Here is a 19,128-nt window from a genome sequence, read left to right as displayed (position 1 = left end):
TCTTCAATTATCTGAAGAGATGTCATATTGAAGATGGTGAAAACTTGTTCCCTCTCATTCTCGAGGTCAGGATGTTCCAGAAAAGCAGATTTCAACATTAGGATGAAGACAGCCACAGGGATTCCCCTTTCCTGGAAGTGTTTAAGAAGAGGCAAGCTAGATCTCTATCAAGGATGCTGCAGTTATAGCCTACATATTGCAGATTATGTAGGCTATAATTGCCCTTATGACAAGGGGTTGGAACATGTTACTTCCCAAATACCTTTTAACAAACTTTCATTGTCCCAACATGCACTACTGGCACTTATATTCCCTTCTCCCCAGCTTTTGGGGTCCAGTGACAAGCCTTAATTGGGAAGGATATCAGGTATAGACTATTGACCAGTCTCACCAATTTTGGTCAGGTATTTCCATGGCATAGGATTTTTCTGCTAACAAAAATATGTCTGGACTGTCAGTATTTAGGATAACTGTTGTGTTCAAGTCATTTAAGACTTATGTCAACCTTATCATGGGATATCAGCAAACTTTGTTCTGAAAGGAATTGCCTTCGAGGATAAGAGTGTGATTTGCTCAAAGATTTCTATGCCAATAAGTTTTTATGGCCAAGTGGGGATTCAAACCCTGATCTGCCGCAGTCCCAGTCCAACACTCAAAACCACTACACCATGCTGGCTCTCATTTAGTACAGGTCATAGATTTTTTCCAATGGCATGTCATTTAAAGGATTTTTTTTCTCTAGCTTTTTCTCATATATCTTGGCTTAATAATCTGAATTCATAACTTTTAATTACTACAGTAATTACGTTTTGAAACATGTACAGGAGTGTAGTGGTGAACTGCAACTCTTAAGTTACTAAGACTTAAAACTGACTAGATAATGTTTGGGTTGTTGTGGGGAGTAGGGGAGTGGTACTGAGGTCATGGGAAGAAAGGTACAATCTGTTAGCTAATAAAAAGTAAATAGTGATGGAAAATGCTGAAAGGCCAATGGTTCAGAGGAAATGCAAATGCACTGAATGACTATATAAAGGAAGTAGCGACAGCATTTAGAGAAATATTGTCCAAGATTTTATTGCAAACCAGCAGGTTTGGTCACAAAAAATGGTACATATTATAATCATGTTAAGTACATTAAAATGGTGGTATACATTATAAGCCTTTAATTTTTTTCCTTTTAAATATACATTTAGCATTGCAACCAACTGTACAAGTCTTTTTTTACAAATACATACAACCAGGAATGCAAACTTTTTTTTTACAAACCATAAATAATGCCCAATTTTACAGATGATGAACAAAAAAATAACAATGAACTAAACCAACAACTTTGACAGACTGCAGCTGGGGCATTTTGGTCCATAGAAATCCTTTCTAAAAATAGAAATATATTATATATTTCCATAGCAGCAATGCTTTCTTCAAGCATTTGGGATACAAGTCATTGAAGCCCCTCTTGATAGTTTTAGATGTTCACTGTATACGGTTGTCTTTTATTTTACATATTTTAGTAAAAAAAAATATTATTTACATGTATTGTCTTCCAAATATGGAAGGAACAAACAATGCCCCACATTGTAATGTTCTGCAAATGTCACACTGATGCTTCTGAACTAAGTCCACTTGCAAATATGTATACCACTCATACCACTGTCTACATAGCAAACCCATACACACGCGCACACACACACTCACACGTGTGAATCAAGAAAACACTCTGTGACAGGAAAAGCTTTGGAGCGTCCAAGATCTCTTCAGGGAAAAAAGGCACATTTTCATAAAATCCTCATCATATCCAGCAAGATCTTCAAAGCTAGACTTTTCAGAACGTTCTCTCCAAATAACAGTAATACACACAGTCTTGTTCGTATGCTTACAATCTATGGCAGCCTATGGCAGCAGTCACTGTTTTTCTTCATTCTTTTTTAAACAAAACAAAAAATTTCCAAAGAAGATATAGCACCACTTTGGAGTGGGAAGAACTGGAAGTAAAATGTTTGCAGGTCTGTAGATGTGCTCTTCCAAACAAACCATGGCAACAGGTAAAGATCAACAAAAAGTTTCCAGCGAACACAGCATTACAGTTGAAATTAAGGCTGGAAAGCTGCCACACAGTGTGGGAAGATGTGCAAATTTTTATCTTTCAAGGTGACTGGACCACTGGCAGCTCAACCAGAAGGCCAACAGAAAGGTCATTTAAAAAAAAAAATAAACAGGATGAAAGGATGGAAGAATGAAATTGCTTGTAGAAATTCACAGGAAAGAATCCATGGGAGGAGCATAGGAAAAGCCCAGAAAAGCTTCAGCTGCCTCCTTGACACTGGCAGTGATGAGGATACTGTCAGAAGCCTGGCCAATTGAGTTTGGGACTGGCTCCTCTGTAAACTCAGGGTCAAAGTGCCTCAGGTCATTGGGGCCACTCTGAGAAAACAAAGAAAGGTGGTGGTTGTTAATGGTGGACCATGAAGAATGTGCAGATCTATAATCAACTCTGAGGACTCATAGGGCTGCTCTCATAGACGCCCAACTTTCACAAATCCTTTCATGCCATGCTATCAAACTGCCCCCCCCCCCATATAAAACAATTCTTCTATTCATTTTCTTTGTCAACACTTCCCAAAATGGTTCCAAATAACTACTATGTTCTAAATAAAAGGTGGGCTACCTCTGACCCTTCAGAAGTTGGATTGCAATTTCTATCATCCATCCACATTAGACATGCTGGCTAGGGCTGATGGGAGTTGCAGTCCAACAGTTACAAGGCAACACATTTCTCAGCCCTATTCTAAATTCTCTACATTCAGGCAACAGCAATTAGTTCTACAGGAATGTTGGTTACACATCATCAACTATCCAGAGGCCATGTTCATCAACCATTAAGGATGGCCACTGTGTTATGTACGATGGAACTCTGATTTGAAAGGCTGAGAGCTTATGCACAACTCCTGTGTAGAAATAGCTCAAAACTCTAGGACTGCAGACCTAAACACATTAACAAGGGAGTAAGTAGAGCTTGAAGCACTATTGCACTTGAGCTGGGTGACAGTAGTCTATTTCAAAGTAGGGGGGATGTCTCACCCCAAAATGGCAGGGAGGGTGCCCCCCCTCAGACTACAAGCCATGGGTACAATATTTTAAAGCATGAGCAATTGCAAATCCAGCTATCTGCTCCCTAAGCTAACAATAATGAAATCCCAGCTCAGAGGTCTGCTGTAAGGCCTTGTTAAAAAGAAGAGCTATCTAAAATGCTATACATTGGGCAAGCTGAACTTGCATGCCTCCTCCCACACATAAATTGACAATGGCATTTTAAACCTGACACCTGTTTGATTGTCTCTTCGAGGTCACCCTGGTAATATGTTTAAGCATTCTTTAAAAATCCTGCTGGTTATTATTATCTTTAGCCTCTGGACACCCCCAGTATAAATAGAAAAAAGCCCCACCACCCTCCCTGTCTGTCCTATAATTAGAAGAAATACTTACCACATTTGGGTTAAAAGGGGGTGTAATCTTCTTATTAATGAGATCATCCCAGTTAATTGGGGAGAAGAAGATGTGATTCTTAATCTCCATCTGTTCAGGAAATGGAAATTAGATCAATTTAGACAAGAGTAATTGAAGGAGACAGGCCTAGCCAGGCCAACTTCCGAAAATGCCCATTCTTCTTCCCCACCTCTCAAGAGTTCTCAAGATTATACTTACAAAGTCTTCCTTTGCACCTAGTCTCTTGGTCCTGTCCTTTTGCAAAAGACCTTCCAAAAGGTGTCTAGCAGAATTGGTGATATTTGGCTTTAGCTGCAGAGGTTTGTTCAAAATGTTGTCATACATTTCTGCTGTGTTTCTGCTGTAGAAAGGGGGCTGGAAAGACAAAAAGAAGGCAGACAAACAGTTAATACCTAGAACGCTGGACTGAATTTTAATTCTTATTTGATTCATAGATAATAAGGTGCTTATGATTATTGAGAACCAGTGGCCATGCTTGCTGAGGGGTACTAGATGTCAAAAAAATTATGTTTTCCAAGGTCTGGATATGCCACTTGTCTTACATAAGAACCCTCCTCGTATAAACCCCGCCCTCCATTCTTGTGTAATTACATTAATTTGTTTTTTCTCTAACCACCAAGACTACAGGGTTCAAGGAGCCCCAAAAGAAATGGTGCATCCACTGAAATTAACAAAGAACAAATTTTCAGTGGAGCCAAAGTTTGGCCATCCTGGTGTAACTTCTATAGAGGGAAATACTGCTGGCATTCTTATGTAATTAATTGTTTTCAATCCTGGCTTACCAGTCCATACAGCATCTCGTACAAGACTGCTCCAAGGCACCACCAGTCCACAGTCCGGTCATAGGGTTGCTTATGAAGGACTTCAGGGGCAAGGTACTAGACAAAATAAAAAATAAAAAAATAAATAAATAAAGGAAAGGGAATATTAGATTAATTTGGACAAAAAGTAACACAACCAAGAACATACAAGACCAAGGCTAAGCTCAGAGACTCACATTCTTTTGATTGATGTATTTCAGAGAAATAGATAGTGCCTACACAGGTGGACTGAGGACCAAGAATGTCCTGACAACATAATTAATTTATATAGGAACTAGCATCTGCAGGGCACTGCTATATAATGGTGCTATTTACCTCCCTCAAAGATCATAATTGGTGTAATCTCTCACCTAATGAGTTTAAAATGCCCTTTTTTCCTAACTGGAAAATTCCTCCTCCTAGAATTGACCTTTGGGTCAATTCATCATCTTCATATGGATAAAGCAGAAGTATAAAGACCTACCTCAGGAGTGCCACAAAATGTAGAAGTTGTGCCATTGTGCTCTATGTTCTCTTTGCAGAGTCCAAAGTCAGTCAAAACAATGTGGCCCTGAGAATCAAGCAAAATATTCTCTGGCTTCAAGTCTCTGTGGGAAAGAAAGGCAAACACAAAGTTCAGACTATTGGTCTCAACCTTTACTATTAGTGCCCTAAATAAGGGATTGGTGTATCAATTTTTAATGTAGTTCTTTTGTAATTAGTTTCAACAGTGTCCCCAAAATACTACCCTCAAACAGAATTTAGTTTACAAGGTAATATATAAAATATCCATTGGTTCTAACCATAACCCAGAAGTGAAATCATCCCTGAACAATTGTGCTACACTGATTCCAGCTCCCACCAACAGCATCTTGGCAAACATAGCTGATAAGGTCCTTGGGACACCCATATATGGAATACTAATATTACTGTACATTAGACCCTAACTGTCAGTCTTCACAAAGATTATGTGTGTACATAACCAGAGGTCCACTCACCGATAAACAATGTTCAAAGAATGCAGGTAACCCAGTGCACTGGCTATTTCAGCAGCATAAAAACGAGCTCTTGGTTCCAGGAAACAACGCTCCCTTTGGAGATGGTAGAACAACTGCAAGAGATGAAGGAGAAGACTGTTAGTGATCCCTAAAAGCATTTTAAAGAGTACATTTAATTTTATGCAAACATATAGACCTGAAGACAATAATTTTTTGAAATGATCTATTAATCCTTCCTGCTATTAAAGATTAGAAAGCAGGAGACACTCCATCTCCAGAATTTCCTTCCATAAACAAAACAGTACAATTTTGCACATAGGACTGACTTTCAATGCTGAAGAAGCAACATCAAAAGTGCATCCATTACCCACCCCCTTATGGTTCTATGGGTTTTCTTTTTGCTTACCTCGCCCCCATTGATGTAGTCTAGGACAAAGTACAGTTTGTCAGCCGTCTGGAAAGAAAAGTGGAGTCCAACCAGGAAAGGATGCTTGACATTCTTCAGTAGGACATTGCGTTCTGACATTATGTGTTTCTCCTGAGGGATTGAAGAACAAATCACCAGTTAGTATTCAGTAACACTGTGATCTGTGACTCTTGTTCTTCTATATGAGTGTGCCTTTGGAAGGGAAACAGTTCAATAGTTACCTCTTTCTTTTTCAGGATTGCTTTCTTTTGGAGGACTTTAACTGCATAAAATTGTTCTTCTGCCTTATGCCTTGCAAGAAGAACCTGAAAGAAACCAAGTAATCTATTATTCAGATGTTCTGGGGAACAGAATTATGGCACAACTACTCACAATTATGTCCTTTCTATAAACATGGCACCGGCTTTTAGTGTTACCCTGCACTGTTGGATGAGCTGATGGTGTTGGACTATGAGTCAGCATAATAGGAGGAGGCATTACGGGGTAGCACAGTCGGCTAACAGAAAACTCCCTTTGACCCCTACAATCCCAACCACATCTTCTCCCTGTATTTTTTATAAGATAAAACTACATCTTTCCAAAATGCCCAACCTCACACCTATGTGCTTAGCTTCTTCTTGTTAAACCTCTGACACTTTAAATATTTTATTTATTTATGGGATTTATATCCTGCCTTTCTCCAAAAATGGGATTCATAGAGCTGAATTCTAAACAAGTGAGTTTCCCCCAGTGACATGAGACAAGACCTTTAGAAGAAGTGGTATAACACATGTTCTGTGAATAGGAGGCCTCAGGTCTAGGGCAAGAAAACCTCCTGCTTGAAACCCCAGACAGGCACTGCCAATTAGTATTAACAGTACAATCTAATAGACCAACAGTCTATGCCCTAGGTCAACTTCCTAATAATCTAATGTTTAAGACATTACAGGCCATAACCAAATGACCAAGATGAAGATTGAGTTTACCTTCCCAAAACTGCCTTTTCCAATAACCTTCAGGAAATGGAAATCTGATGGTTTAGCATGGGGGTTGGATGATGGGCCAAGATTGATTTGCTGGGATGGACTGGGCTGCAATAAACAAAGATGAAAAACAATATTTATAAAGATATACTTAATATTTGTTGTGAAATACTCAAGTACAAACTATTTAAAAACACATGCTTCACATCTTGGTTTTTGTATTTGTTTTTTTTTTTTTAAGTAAAAATTGTTTAGGCAGCTTTAAGAAGCAAAGCAAAATTAGCTTAAAGTGGTAAACCACTTAGACACTGTCAGTTCAGTATGAAGCAGTATATAAATGAAGCTGTTTGTTTGTTTTTGTTAAACTTCAGAAGTTTAGAAGAACTCTTCAGTTTACCAGATTAAGTTGCTGGGTGTGCCTAGGGGGGCTGAAACAGGTAGTGACTGATGAGGATTTTGTTTTTAGTATATTAGAATACTGTTCTAGTATTTTAGCATTTTATACTGTTGTGTTTTATCATTTGCTTTTGATTGCATATGTTCTGATATTTGGTAAAAAAAGGTAATAATAATAATAATAATAATAATAATAAATTCATGGGACAGAAAATTATGATTTATTAACAACGACAAAGGTTTCTGCCACATTTTCTGGTTCAAGCAAGATACACTCTGCCTTTAGTGTACTGAGCTCCTTTCTGGATTACATGACTACAGCGTGTCCTGTGTCCTGAGTACAAACAGTGGATTGCCAATGGAGACAACACTATGTTTTTAAATCTGTTTCTATTATTGACTCATTAAACTCTTCTTTAGAAGAGAGGCTACTTACCGGAGGAGAGGGATTGGCATTCATCAGTTCAGGCTCTTGAGGCTGGGAGATCTTCAAAATAGATTGGACTTCAGGGCTGCGGAGATTAAAGGTAAGGTAATTAGCACAGTTGCACAAGAGCAAAGAATACAGAAACATGTCACCACTAGAGGACGTGCTCAATATCCTCTTTGACTGAAGGAAAGTTCCAGTTTTGCCAACTACTCAAAGCCACTGAAAGAACTTCTTAGATTTCAGGGTAAAGATGAAACCAGAGACAGAAACAAACCTTCCTGCGCAAAGAGACTGACGGTTCCTCTGTAATTAAAGGTCAGAGTCTAGAAGAGGAGCGGGGAGAATCAGGACATCTAAACCTTTGGCTATCTTTCCCCTCTTCCCCTTCTCCAACCAAACAGTTGCATTTAGCAACATACAATTCTTTCAGAACTTGGGAGAGGTTTTTTAAACTTCTCTTCAGCCGTCTGTGGCTGAAAGGCCAAGTAGACTGCTTTCAGCATAATCCTGCTGTATTTGTAAATGTATGCCCCATCTTTCTGCCAAAATGTTTCTTTCATTTCATTTCATTTCTGTGCCGCCTTTCTCCCAGAAAGGGACCCAAGGTGGCTCACAAAAACAAACAAACCAGTTTAAAAACTTTACAATAAAGATGCAAAAAACAAGTAAAGCCAACTACCTAAAAACAGTATAAATCACGCAAAAGTTAAAAACATACTTAAGGCATAAACACTGCATAAAAGCCTCCTTGAGACGATTATACATTAAAAGCCTGCTTGAATCAAAAATGGAGACGGAAGGGAACTACGCTATTTAGCACTGACTTCAATGAAAGGTATTGCTAGGTACTAAGTGCTGGGCTTAGATCACAGCAGCTGGGACCCAGGCATTTTTAATTCTTAATCATTTTTAAAACTGCTAACTTTCTGAGCCAAGCCCCACTAGACCAAGAGAAATAGGAAGCACCCTTTTGAGAAGACAGTACAGGAAAGATCTCCAAAGGTCCCATTGGAACTGCAAGCCTTCCTTTCCCAGCTCTCCCTCCCCGCTTTGGCAAAGGCCCCAGACCCGCTCTCTCTCTCTACTCACTGCTTGCAGGCGTAGGAGTTGGTGGCGATTTTCTGGATGAAGTCGTTCAGCCCCATTCTCCTCTGCTTCATGAAAGCTGCAAAGGCGACAGGAGAAAAAGAAGAAGGAGGAGAAAGACGGTCAATAAATTGCCAAGATCCATCCTCACCTGCTGAAAAACGCTTGATTTTTCACTTGGATCTCAGCACCACCTTTAAAAAAGGACTCTAAAAAGGGATGGAGAAAGGGAGGGAATTCGAGGAAATAATCATCCTAAAAGTTTTGGAAGAGACAAGGGGGGGGCTCTAGTCCCCTGGCAGCCCACTTGTGGGAGCGAGAAAGGCGGGAGAAAAGCTTCCTCAAGGAATACAAAGAAACCAGAAAGGTCTAGAAAAAAGAGATCAGAGGCCATAGAATAGCTCCCTTCCTCTCTCTCTCTCTCTTTCCTAACTTACCAATGAGGATGGTCACCATCCCTCTCATCTTGGAATAAGTTAACGCGGATCCTGCCGCGGCTTCTGCTTTGACCGTCATGGCAAAGCCGGGCCAAAAGAGCAATAACAATAACAATAACAATCAGGGCAATCCCAAATGCTCCGACGCAGGAGCCCCGGAGGACGCGGAGCAGAGGGGCGAAGGGGCAGCGAGTGGAGGCGGAAGGGGAGCCAGGCAGTTGCGGGAAACAGCCTCTCTGTGCTCTCAGCTCCTTTCTGCAGCTCCGGAGCTTTTCGGTGGGGCTTTTATAGGCAAGGTCTGGGAGGGAGGGAGGGGGTGGAGCCCCGAGGAGCCTTGCCTTGCCTTGCCTTGCCTTGCCTTGCCCCCCAGCCTTGGCGCCCGACCCAGACGGCGCCCGGCTCGCCCTTCCTTTCCCTTTGGAAGAGAAGAGAGGAAGGGGCTTTTTCCACCTCCTCTTCCTCTTCCCTTCTTTTCCTTTTTTGCACACTGCAATTTTTTTTTGGGGGGGGGCACCTTGGACAGATGTGAGCAGCTCAAAGCTTCTCCAAAATGCAAAGGAAAAGGAACCCAGTCCCTTCCTGAAGGGGGGCCCAAACCTGCCCTCGGGTGAAGTTGGGGACCCCCTGAAGGAGATCCCTGAAAGGAGGAAGGCCGCTCTCCTGCCCCCACAGCCTTCTTTCCCCTCCCCAAATATCACTCGAGGACAAGTAGCAGGCCCTGCTGATGGTTAGGGATGATGGGAGTTGCAGTCCCCACAGCAGGAAGGACACAGCTTCCCCCTGCCCTTGCTGGCCAGCTGCCCGGTTGGGCTTCTCTTTGAAAGAAAGCCATCCGGAGTCCGTGGCACCCCAAGTTTTTAAATATTTGGCTAACCAGGGCAAAGCCAGGCTGGACATCTCTTGCCAAGAAAGCCCTCTCTTGCATCAGGCCTTTGGGGCCTTCTGGTGGGCCAAGAAAGGCAGCCCTGTTTTGTGGATTTGGGATCTTACTGTCATTTATTTATGAGGGGATATCTAGAGGCAGCCTGGTGTAGCGCTTTGAGTGTTGAACTAGGACACTGAGAGACCAGGGTTTGAATCCTGGCTCAGCCATGGAAACCCACTGAGTGACTTTGGGCAAGTCACACACTCTCAGCCTCAGAGGAAGGCCATGGCAAACCCCCTCTGAACAAATATTGCCAGGAGAACCCCATGATAGATAGGGTCCCCTTAGGCTTGCTATAGGTCAAAAACAACTTTAAGGCACACAACAACTACAACAACCAGGTCATATATTTGTTCCTGAAAAAAGGACAGTCCTCTTTTAAGGCAGTCCTGAGGCCAAGGAGAAAGAGAGGCCCCTTGCTATTTGGTGTACAGAAGCAGACTGGACTGGCTGTTAAATCTTTCTTTAAGGATGGCACAAGGCCAGCATTCTCCACTTCAGCTGGCTAGAAGGTGCAAGGCAAACCAAGTGACACTTGTCCAACCTCTGCTGCCTCCTGTTAGATCCAGACCTGCTGACATCCAGGATTTCACGGCTGCTCCTGGCCCAGAGATCAGCTCATGCCAGAAAGACCATAAAATGCCCTTGAGACACCCAAAAACACGCAGCCACCAGCACCACCACAGGCCCCGAGGAAACTCACAACCACATCATGACGAAAGTAACTCTGCTGGTTGTTTGCCCTCAGCATCAGTTTTACAACTCCTGACCATGGAGTTTCTATTCTTCTCCATTCTGGCTAATCAAGCTTGGTGAATATTTGCTTAACCTTTACTTAGTGCCGGAAACTATTCTTGAGGGGAATATGCCAAACAATCAAAAAGCATACTTTTTGAGCTCATCGAGGAGTATTTGAATGATTGAATAACCCTCCCACAAACCCACACACGGACCTGTGGAGATTAGGGCACAGGGATTTCCAGAATCAGGTAAGCCATGGATTCCTAAATGTGGATGAGGGTCTCTGACATTAGTTACTAAATCAATAGCTCCCCCTGACAGGAATTAGATCACATAAAACTCAGTGGGTATAATGCCTGAGTGAACCCATGAAAAGAATCAGGTGACAGTTCCCACTCCCACCCCCATTTCACCCATAGTCACACCATACACAGAACAGCATTTTTAGTATTTGGGTATGTTCGTATCCCAGCAGTCAACCAGGACTGCTCAAAATTGGCACCAATTTTGAATCTCACAGTGGACCAATGTGCTGTGTGCCTTCGTGTGCAACTTAAGGTGACTCTATCCTGGGGTTATCTTGGCAAAATTTCTTCAGAGGAGGTTTGCCATTGCTTTCCTCTGGGGCTGAGAGAGTGTGATTTCCTTACGGTCACCCAGTGGATTTCCATGGTTGAGGGTTGGATTCAAATCCAGCATTCAAACCACTACACCACACTTGCTCTTTTTTATTGGAGGAAAACCAGGATATACATTAAATAAATAAATATGGCCCTACTCTGGTATAGCTTCAGACCTGCAGCCTCCGAGCAGAGTTCCCTTTCTCAAAAACAAACAAGCTCTTTTCACCGCGGGCCCTTTTTCTTTAGGAAATATACACCTCAAACCAAAAGAAAGAATTGTCTAGTGAAATACAGCAGCCGCTAGAATCAAAATGATTTCCTCTTATCTGATGGTATTTATTAACTGCCAAAGAGCGTTGTCATTGTGGCAAGAGGACATAGTTTGTCCATTAGTTGCATCTGTTGGCAGCATCACAAAGCTGGAAGCAAATAGCTTCAAAAGAATCTTTCCCCCAAAGAAAGGCAGGGGGCAGGGAGGGTTAATGACCACTTTAAATGACCCAGAGAGTTTACTGGCAGGGAGGCAAAGGGCCAGCACAGAGTAATGCTTTGAGCATTGGACTCTGGTGACCAGAGTTCAAATCCCATCTCAAACACCAAAAACCCCTGAGTGACCTTGGGCAAGTCATATTCTCTCAGCCTCAGAGGATGGCAACGGCAAACCCCCTCTGAAGAAACTTGCCAAGAAAATCCTACAATCCTTAGGGCCACCCTGAGTCAAATATGACTTGGAGGCACACAAGAACAACAAGGCAAAGGTCTACTTTGGCTGCAGGGCATCAATACAGAGACGGAAAAGGGAGTTTTGCCTACACATCACACACAGCAGGGCAGTGCCTTACCAAAGTCCTAGATGACTCTTTTTTTTCTTTCCTGGCAGCTTCAGCAATTTCTTGTCCGCCTCAAATCTCCTGATGTCAGTTTTGGGGGGGTTTGGCCCCGTATCAAGGGAGCTGAGAATCGCAGAGCCCAAGGAAACCCACTCACTCTCCAGTGGACCTTTGTTGGGCACTAAAGGCAGCTGGGCTGGCTTTGGGATGCAGCTTGATAAGCAAATGGCTTTTCTGTCAAGGCACCACAGGGAGGGAGTGACTCAGAGGAATTTCAGATTTCCTGCCCTGGCCTGGCTTTCTTAACACCAGAAACAGGGCCCCCTCCCACCAACAAGCGCTTCGAGGCAATCGGCTGGGCCTAGGCATTCATTGCTGCCTGGAATAAATGCCAAAACGCCTTCTTAAAACATTGGGAAAAGAATGGACACACATGTATTTTGTTTAAAAAAATGCAAACGTGCTGAGATGAATGGGAGAGAAGTGATGGAAATCTCCATGTTTGCAAAAGAGGAGGGGAGGGGAGGGGAAGGAGAGAAAGTTGACTCAGCCCACAATTTTTCCTTTCTTTTCATTTTGCACAATCGTTCAAGAAAGAACGCAATGTGCCCATTGGGACAGCCTGCCTCTCTCCCTCTTGCCACTGTTGCAAAACACGTGGGGTTTGTTGATGTATGGAGTTGGCTGGGGCGGCATCCTCACTGCAGAAACAATCCAGTTTGACACGGCTCTACTTGCCATAACTCCATGCTAGGGAATTCTGGGAACTGTCATTTCTTGTGGCACCAGAGCTGTCTGCCAGAGAAGACAATGTCTCACAAAACTACAATTCCCATAATTCCACAGCATTAAGGCTTGGCGTTTAAAGTGGTGTCAAACTGGATTATTGCTGCAGTGCAAATGCAGCCAGAGTTTGCATAATCAAGCAGCCTTCAATGAAAGTGAACAGGAGGTGCCTTCAAACAGCCATGCCAGGAGTTGTTCAGAGCGGATTTGCCATTGCTTTCCCCTGAAGCTGAGAGTGTGACTTGCCCAAGGTCACCTAGTGGGTTTACATGGCCAAGCCAACCTGGTCTCCCAGTTTCCCACCCCAACACCCAAACCACTACACCACACTGGCTCTATATAGCTCTGTGAGAGCTATAGTCCCTCATAAAGTGACGTCATAAATAAATTGCAATGAGAGCCCAAATCCACAGAACAGTGCTACCTTTATCGGCCCACCTAAAGACACAAAATGCATGATGCAAGTTTTCAAAGTGCCACTGGCGAGTTTAAAAAGTTTATATCATTTATTTTGTGCCTTTTGTTGGGCCAATAAAGGTAGCGCTGATTTGTGGATTTAGGGTGCTGTATGGCCAACATAGCTACCCCTGAATTCATAAATAAATTAATTCTTAAACTCATATGGATATCAAGCTGTGCTTTGCTCCTCTATTTGTTTCTGGTACATCTCCTCCTCCTGCTGCTGCCCTTTACATTTCCCAGAGGTATTCCCCTCCACAGGAAACACCAAGCCTTGCTCCCTGGAACCACCTCTAGTAACCCAAGCCTTGCAAAACATTCAAGAAGCACACTGCAAGCAATGTGCAAGGCCACTGGCACCGCCTATGAAAAGCACAGTTTGGAAAACGTGGTGGAAGGGACTCCTCCTCTTCAGCTGCCCCCGGCAAGTTCCTAAACCTTCCCTCGTGATTTCATTCATTCCCTCAGTTATTCCCTCCTTCGGCTGGGTACTGCTCTCCTGATCACTGGTGATACACTGTAATGGTAATGCAAAAGGTAATGCAAAGGGATCTTGAGACTAACTGTGCCAAAGAACCACATTCAGAGGTAGCTGTGTGGATCATATACCAAAGGACCATAACATCCAAAATGCACAGAACGGTGATACTTTTATCACTTAACCAAAATACATGTTCCAAAAAACTCCTGATTTTTAACACATTTGCCTGATGAAGCAGCCCATGGAGCTTACAACATGAATTTTGTGCGTTCTGGTTGTCTCGATAAAGGTACCGCAGCACTGTGTTGTGGATTCTGGATGTTATTGTGCCAAGGAAGTTTAGCGTACACTTTCAAAGGCTTACATTTACTTACTCAGATGCAGTTGAGAAGAACAAGGAGAGGTATCTTCACTGTGTAAATAATGCAGCCTGACACTGCTTTAAGTGCCATGTCTCCATCCTGCAGAATCCTGGGATTTGTAGTTTTGCGAAACACCAGCACTCTTGGGCTGAGAAGACTAAAGACCTTGTAAAAGTACAAATACAAGGATTCCATAGAATGGAGATATAGTGCTTAAAGTGGTGTCAGACTGCACTATTACTACAGAGTAGACGCATCCCAAGTCTATGAAAGCTTATGCTACTACTTCTTTCATACGTTTAGTCTCAAAGATCCCTTTGAGATCTGTAAGAGTGCTACAAGATCCCTTTCCATACTGAAATTCCAAATTAACCCCACTATGTCTCTGAATTCTGGTGCTACTCCAGAGCTAAAACTCTCTTACACACGCTTTTCAATGAACTGCGCCTACACTCTAAAAAGGGGCTGGGCAAATTGCAGCATGTTGATTAGAGGCTAATGGGAGTTATAGTCCAACAACAGCCAGCAAATGCAAGTCACTTGCCTGCCCTTACATTATAGGGCCCCACTGTATTATCGTTATCATAATCACAATCAGTTTCGCAGTCTACCAGGTGTTTGGGACTGTTGTTGTTATTAATTTTATGTTAGTTACATTTTTTTCACACATTTCCTCCAATGAGCCCTGTCCCTTCTCTGACACTATCCTCCCAACAACCCTGTGAAGTACATCAACCTAAGCAGGAATGACTTCCCTAAAGTCACCTAGTATGGCTGAGAGGGGACTTGAGGTTGGATTTTTCAAGTCCTAGTCTGATAACCACAACATTCCATTGGTACATGAAACAGATACGAACAACTTGCTCTCAAGTTTCCTTACAGGAGAAATGTGCTTAAGGAGGTTCTCCTTTAATGATCCATGGACACAGGAAGCTGCCTTAGACCAAGTCAGGCAAAGGATGCCCCTACAGCACTACCTGTTAACAGAGATTGTGTAGCCCTTACCCTGCTTAACAGATCTTCTGTAAGAAAAAAATATTGGAAAAAGTAGTTGGGAGAATTCAAATGGGAGAGGATGGCTGGACGCCTTATAATATTCCATGTTTAAGGTGGGTGAATTGTTCAGTGCACTGAAGGTACACTATTAATCTCCAGCCCATGGCAAAGGCACTCAAGATCAAAGTTGGGATAAGTTACTTTTAAAGGCTACAAGTCTCAGAATTTCTTCCACAGTATGTTCAGTGTCCATGCTGGTGTGTGTGTATGTTGAAATTCCAAAAAAGTAACTTATTCCCAGGTCAAGCAGAGGGCTTCCTCATCAACATTAGTGCTACATATTGTAGCGGTTGTAATGTAGAGATTCCACAGACTCAGGATTAGACTTTCTGGATTCAAAACAACTGAACTCTGGTTCTTCCCATTCATTTAACCCCACTCAATTTTATGGAAAAGAAGGAAAGCCCTGGACATGCTTTTCCATTTGTTTCCCTGTCACAGAGTGGCAAAGGTAGTGATAGGAATACCACAAAACAGTGCAAACATATTTCAGTAATGACGGCAGACAGGCATCTCCAAAGAGGTGGAAAGGGTACTCAGTAAAAAACACATACTTTGCATTCAGAAGGTCCCAAGTTCAAGTCTCAAGTACTCCTGCCTGAAGTTCTGAAGAGCTACTAGCTTCTGGTATAGTGACACTTCTGAGCCAAGTGGACCAGTGATCTGAACTGTATCTGTCCCATATTCTTTAAGAGAAAGGGCCAGATTAAGACATGTTGAGGCCCCTAACCTATATCTACTTTAAGAAGCTCCAGATTACTAACCCCAAAATATTCTAACAGGTGATTGGGTTTTTTTGTTTGTTTGTTTTTAGAAGCTATTGACTGTAAAAGGCTCTAAATTGCCACTTGCTTGGCTGGCACATAATTCCAGCACTGTACATTAGCAATCCTTGTGTACTTTGTCCTGTAGTTCATAAAACTGAACTGAATCATTTGGCCATTGTCCTGTCTCTTGTTCCTTCCACCTTTCCTACAAAAGCTTCTTTAAAAATCTGGAAGCCCCCAAGACTGAACACAGCATTTCCAGAGATTTGCTCAGGACTAGTAGGATCTGATAGAGCCAGTGTGCTGGAGTAGTTTGAGCATTGGACTATGGATCTGGAGACCAGGATTCGAATCCAGGATTGACCATGGAAACCCAATGAGTGACCTTAATCAAGTCATACTCTCTCAGCCTCAGAGGATAATGACAAATACAGTCGGCCTTTCTTATACACAGATTTTTTATACACAGATTCAAGCATCCACGGTTTGAAATTGTTTAAAAAAAGTATAAATTTCAAATATCAAATTTTGATTTTCCATTTTTTATAAGGCACACCATTTTGCTATGTCATTATATTTAATGGGACTTGAGCATCCACGGATTTTGTTATCCACGGGGGATCTTGGAACCAAAACCCAGTGTATAACAAGGGTCCACTGACCCTCTGAAGAAACTTGCCAAGAAAACCTCATGATAGGTTTGCCTTAGACTCACAGAACCATAGAGTCATACAGTTGGAAGAGACCCCAAGGGCCATCCAATCCAACCCCCTGCCATGCAGGAAGACACAATTAAAGCACCCCCAAACAAATGGCCATTCAGCCTCTGTTTAGGATCACAATAAGTTAGAAATGAAGGTACACAACAACAGTAGGATCAGGCACAGTTTCCCTTAAGGAACTCTACTTGGGTGTTGCATCTTCCTACACACTGTCCATCCATCCACTCTGCTCAGTTTCTTTTTAGATATGAGAAATAGGCCCTAAACTAATCCTTACCAGTTGCACCAAAGACAAGGGAGCCTTCCATCCTAGTTTCGCCTGACCGGATAAAATTATTTAAAAAGAAGCAAGTGGTGTAATTATGCCAGCCTCAGCACCAGAGAGTAAAAGCCTCTCCTTCTTCCACCATCTCTGAAGTTCAAAGTTGTTACCAACATTTTTCTCCCCCTTGAAACACCTTCAGTTGAAAATCTAGCAAGAAAATAATAATTAACCAACCTTTCAGGGAAGATTTCTCTTCTTTCCCTCTCATGACCGGCTTTCTCTTCTTCCTCTCTCCTCTTTTAAGATCCCACTACAACAGCCAGGAGCAGTCACTGTTCTGTCTTTGGTTTCTTATAATTCCTGTTTTGGGTTTCTTATAATGCCTGTTCTTTGGTTTCTTATAATTCCTCGCAAAAAACGTCTCCTTCTTTGGGCTGCTCTCACCCAGTCAGCTTAAAGGGAGGCGGGCAATGAAATAAAAGAAACGAGCTGATCTGGCTGCCCAGTTTATGAACCTTGTATTTAAAGGTGATTTACATACCGGAGGACTCCAGTTCAACATTAGCCACGTTGTTGCAACACAACCCTGAAATTTACTGAAACCATCACTTGCTTATTATACACACACACACACTGTGCCCACACATTGGCTCACACACCCAGTGCAGCAACTAGAAATGCAGGTCTCTTGTATCTGATGCATCAGCAAGAGGATCCTGGGAAGACTTGAATCAAAACACAATTTAGGATGGAAGGAAAGGAGGAGAGAAGAAAACACAAGGCTGTGAGGGATGCAGACGGAGCATGTGTGCAATCTTTAAAAAGCCCACGACTAATGTAAAGTTAATGTCTAGAAAGGGTCACAATGGGTATAGCTATGCTGTGGAAATAAAGCACTTTGATACCATTTTAACTACCATGACTATATCCCACATAGAGTCATTTGTAGTTTGGTAAGGCACCAGATCAGGCTGAATAACTCTTGTTGCTGACTTATGGTGACCCTAAGGCAAACCTATCATGGGGGTTTCTATTCTTGGCAAGTTTTTTCAAAGTAGGCTTGCTATGGCCATCCTCTGAAGCTGAGAGACTGTGTGGCTTGTCAAGGATCACCCAGTAAATTGCCATGATGGAGCAGGGATTGAACCATAGTCTCCACAGTCATAGCCCAACAATGGCTCCGCTATCTGTCTATCTCTCTCTCTCTATCTATCTCTATCTACTGTACACACACACACACACACACACAGAGTGCTGGACTGTGACTCTGGAGATCAGGGTTTGATTCCCCACTCGAGCATAAAAACCCACTGTGCTACCTTGGTCAAGTCACACACTCTCAGCCTCAGAAAATGGTAATGATAACCCTCCTCTGAAGAACCTTGCCAAGAAAACCCTATGATAGGTTTGGCTTAGGCTGTCATCATAAATAAAAAATGACTTGGAGGTACATACACACATATATGGAATCATAGAGTTGGAAAAGCCCACAAGGGCCATCCTGTCCAACCCCATCATGCAGAAACTCACAATCACACACATATGTGAGTGTGTGAAGAAAACCCTATGACTGCTTCACCTCAGCATCACCATAAATCAAAAATTACTTGGAGGCACAAAGTATATATTTCTGTATCTACTTATCATAGAATCATGGAGCTGGAAGAGACCACATGGGCCATCCAATCCAACCTCCACCATGCACTCACACACACACAAACACATATCTATATATATTTCTTGCTGTCGTTAACCGCCCTCGAGTCAATTTTGACCCATGACGACCTTTTGGATATATTTATTTATCTACACACACACACACAACCCTCCATATCCAGATTCAAGCATCCATGGCTTGAAAATATTCCAAACAGAATAAGAAATATTGGGAGAGAGGTGGAATATAATAACATAATAATAATTAATAATTTTTGTGGGTTTTTTGGGCTATGTGGTCATGTTCTAGAAGAGTTTATAACTGATGATGATGCCAAGGGTCCACACTGTGTGTTGTGTGTGTGTGTATACACACACAGAGTGCTGCCTGGCCTCTGTTGCCCGGATGTAAGGG

General features: G+C 42.4%; 1 protein-coding gene across 4 annotated transcripts; it reads right to left on the bottom strand.

Annotated features, from left to right (window-relative positions):
• Window positions 1–1,048: 1,048 nt before the first annotated feature.
• LOC121928903 (serine/threonine-protein kinase Sgk1) lies at window positions 1,049–17,571 on the bottom strand. 4 transcript variants are annotated; one of them, XM_042464221.1, is made up of 12 exons: window positions 17,292–17,571; window positions 8,607–8,682; window positions 7,524–7,599; window positions 6,695–6,799; window positions 5,951–6,034; window positions 5,709–5,840; window positions 5,303–5,415; window positions 4,789–4,912; window positions 4,287–4,382; window positions 3,703–3,858; window positions 3,484–3,573; window positions 1,049–2,421 (listed from the first exon to the last, which is right to left on the bottom strand). In XM_042464221.1, exons 1-12 carry the CDS (start codon window positions 17,323–17,325, stop codon window positions 2,254–2,256), a joined length of 1,254 nt encoding a protein of 417 aa, XP_042320155.1. In that variant the 5' UTR covers window positions 17,326–17,571; the 3' UTR covers window positions 1,049–2,253. The 4 variants fall into 4 exon arrangements, with proteins under 4 accessions (XP_042320155.1, XP_042320161.1, XP_042320169.1 ...); XM_042464227.1 differs by lacking the exon at window positions 17,292–17,571 and adding an exon at window positions 17,070–17,216; XM_042464235.1 differs by lacking the exon at window positions 17,292–17,571 and adding an exon at window positions 12,172–12,301.
• Between the last annotated feature and the right edge of the window lie 1,557 nt (window positions 17,572–19,128).

This window comes from Sceloporus undulatus, chromosome 1 (genome assembly GCF_019175285.1).
Source record: "Sceloporus undulatus isolate JIND9_A2432 ecotype Alabama chromosome 1, SceUnd_v1.1, whole genome shotgun sequence".
NCBI lineage: Eukaryota > Metazoa > Chordata > Lepidosauria > Squamata > Phrynosomatidae > Sceloporus > Sceloporus undulatus.
The sequence above is the reverse complement of the archived record's forward strand: the minus strand, read 5'-3'. Positions and strand labels throughout refer to the sequence as shown.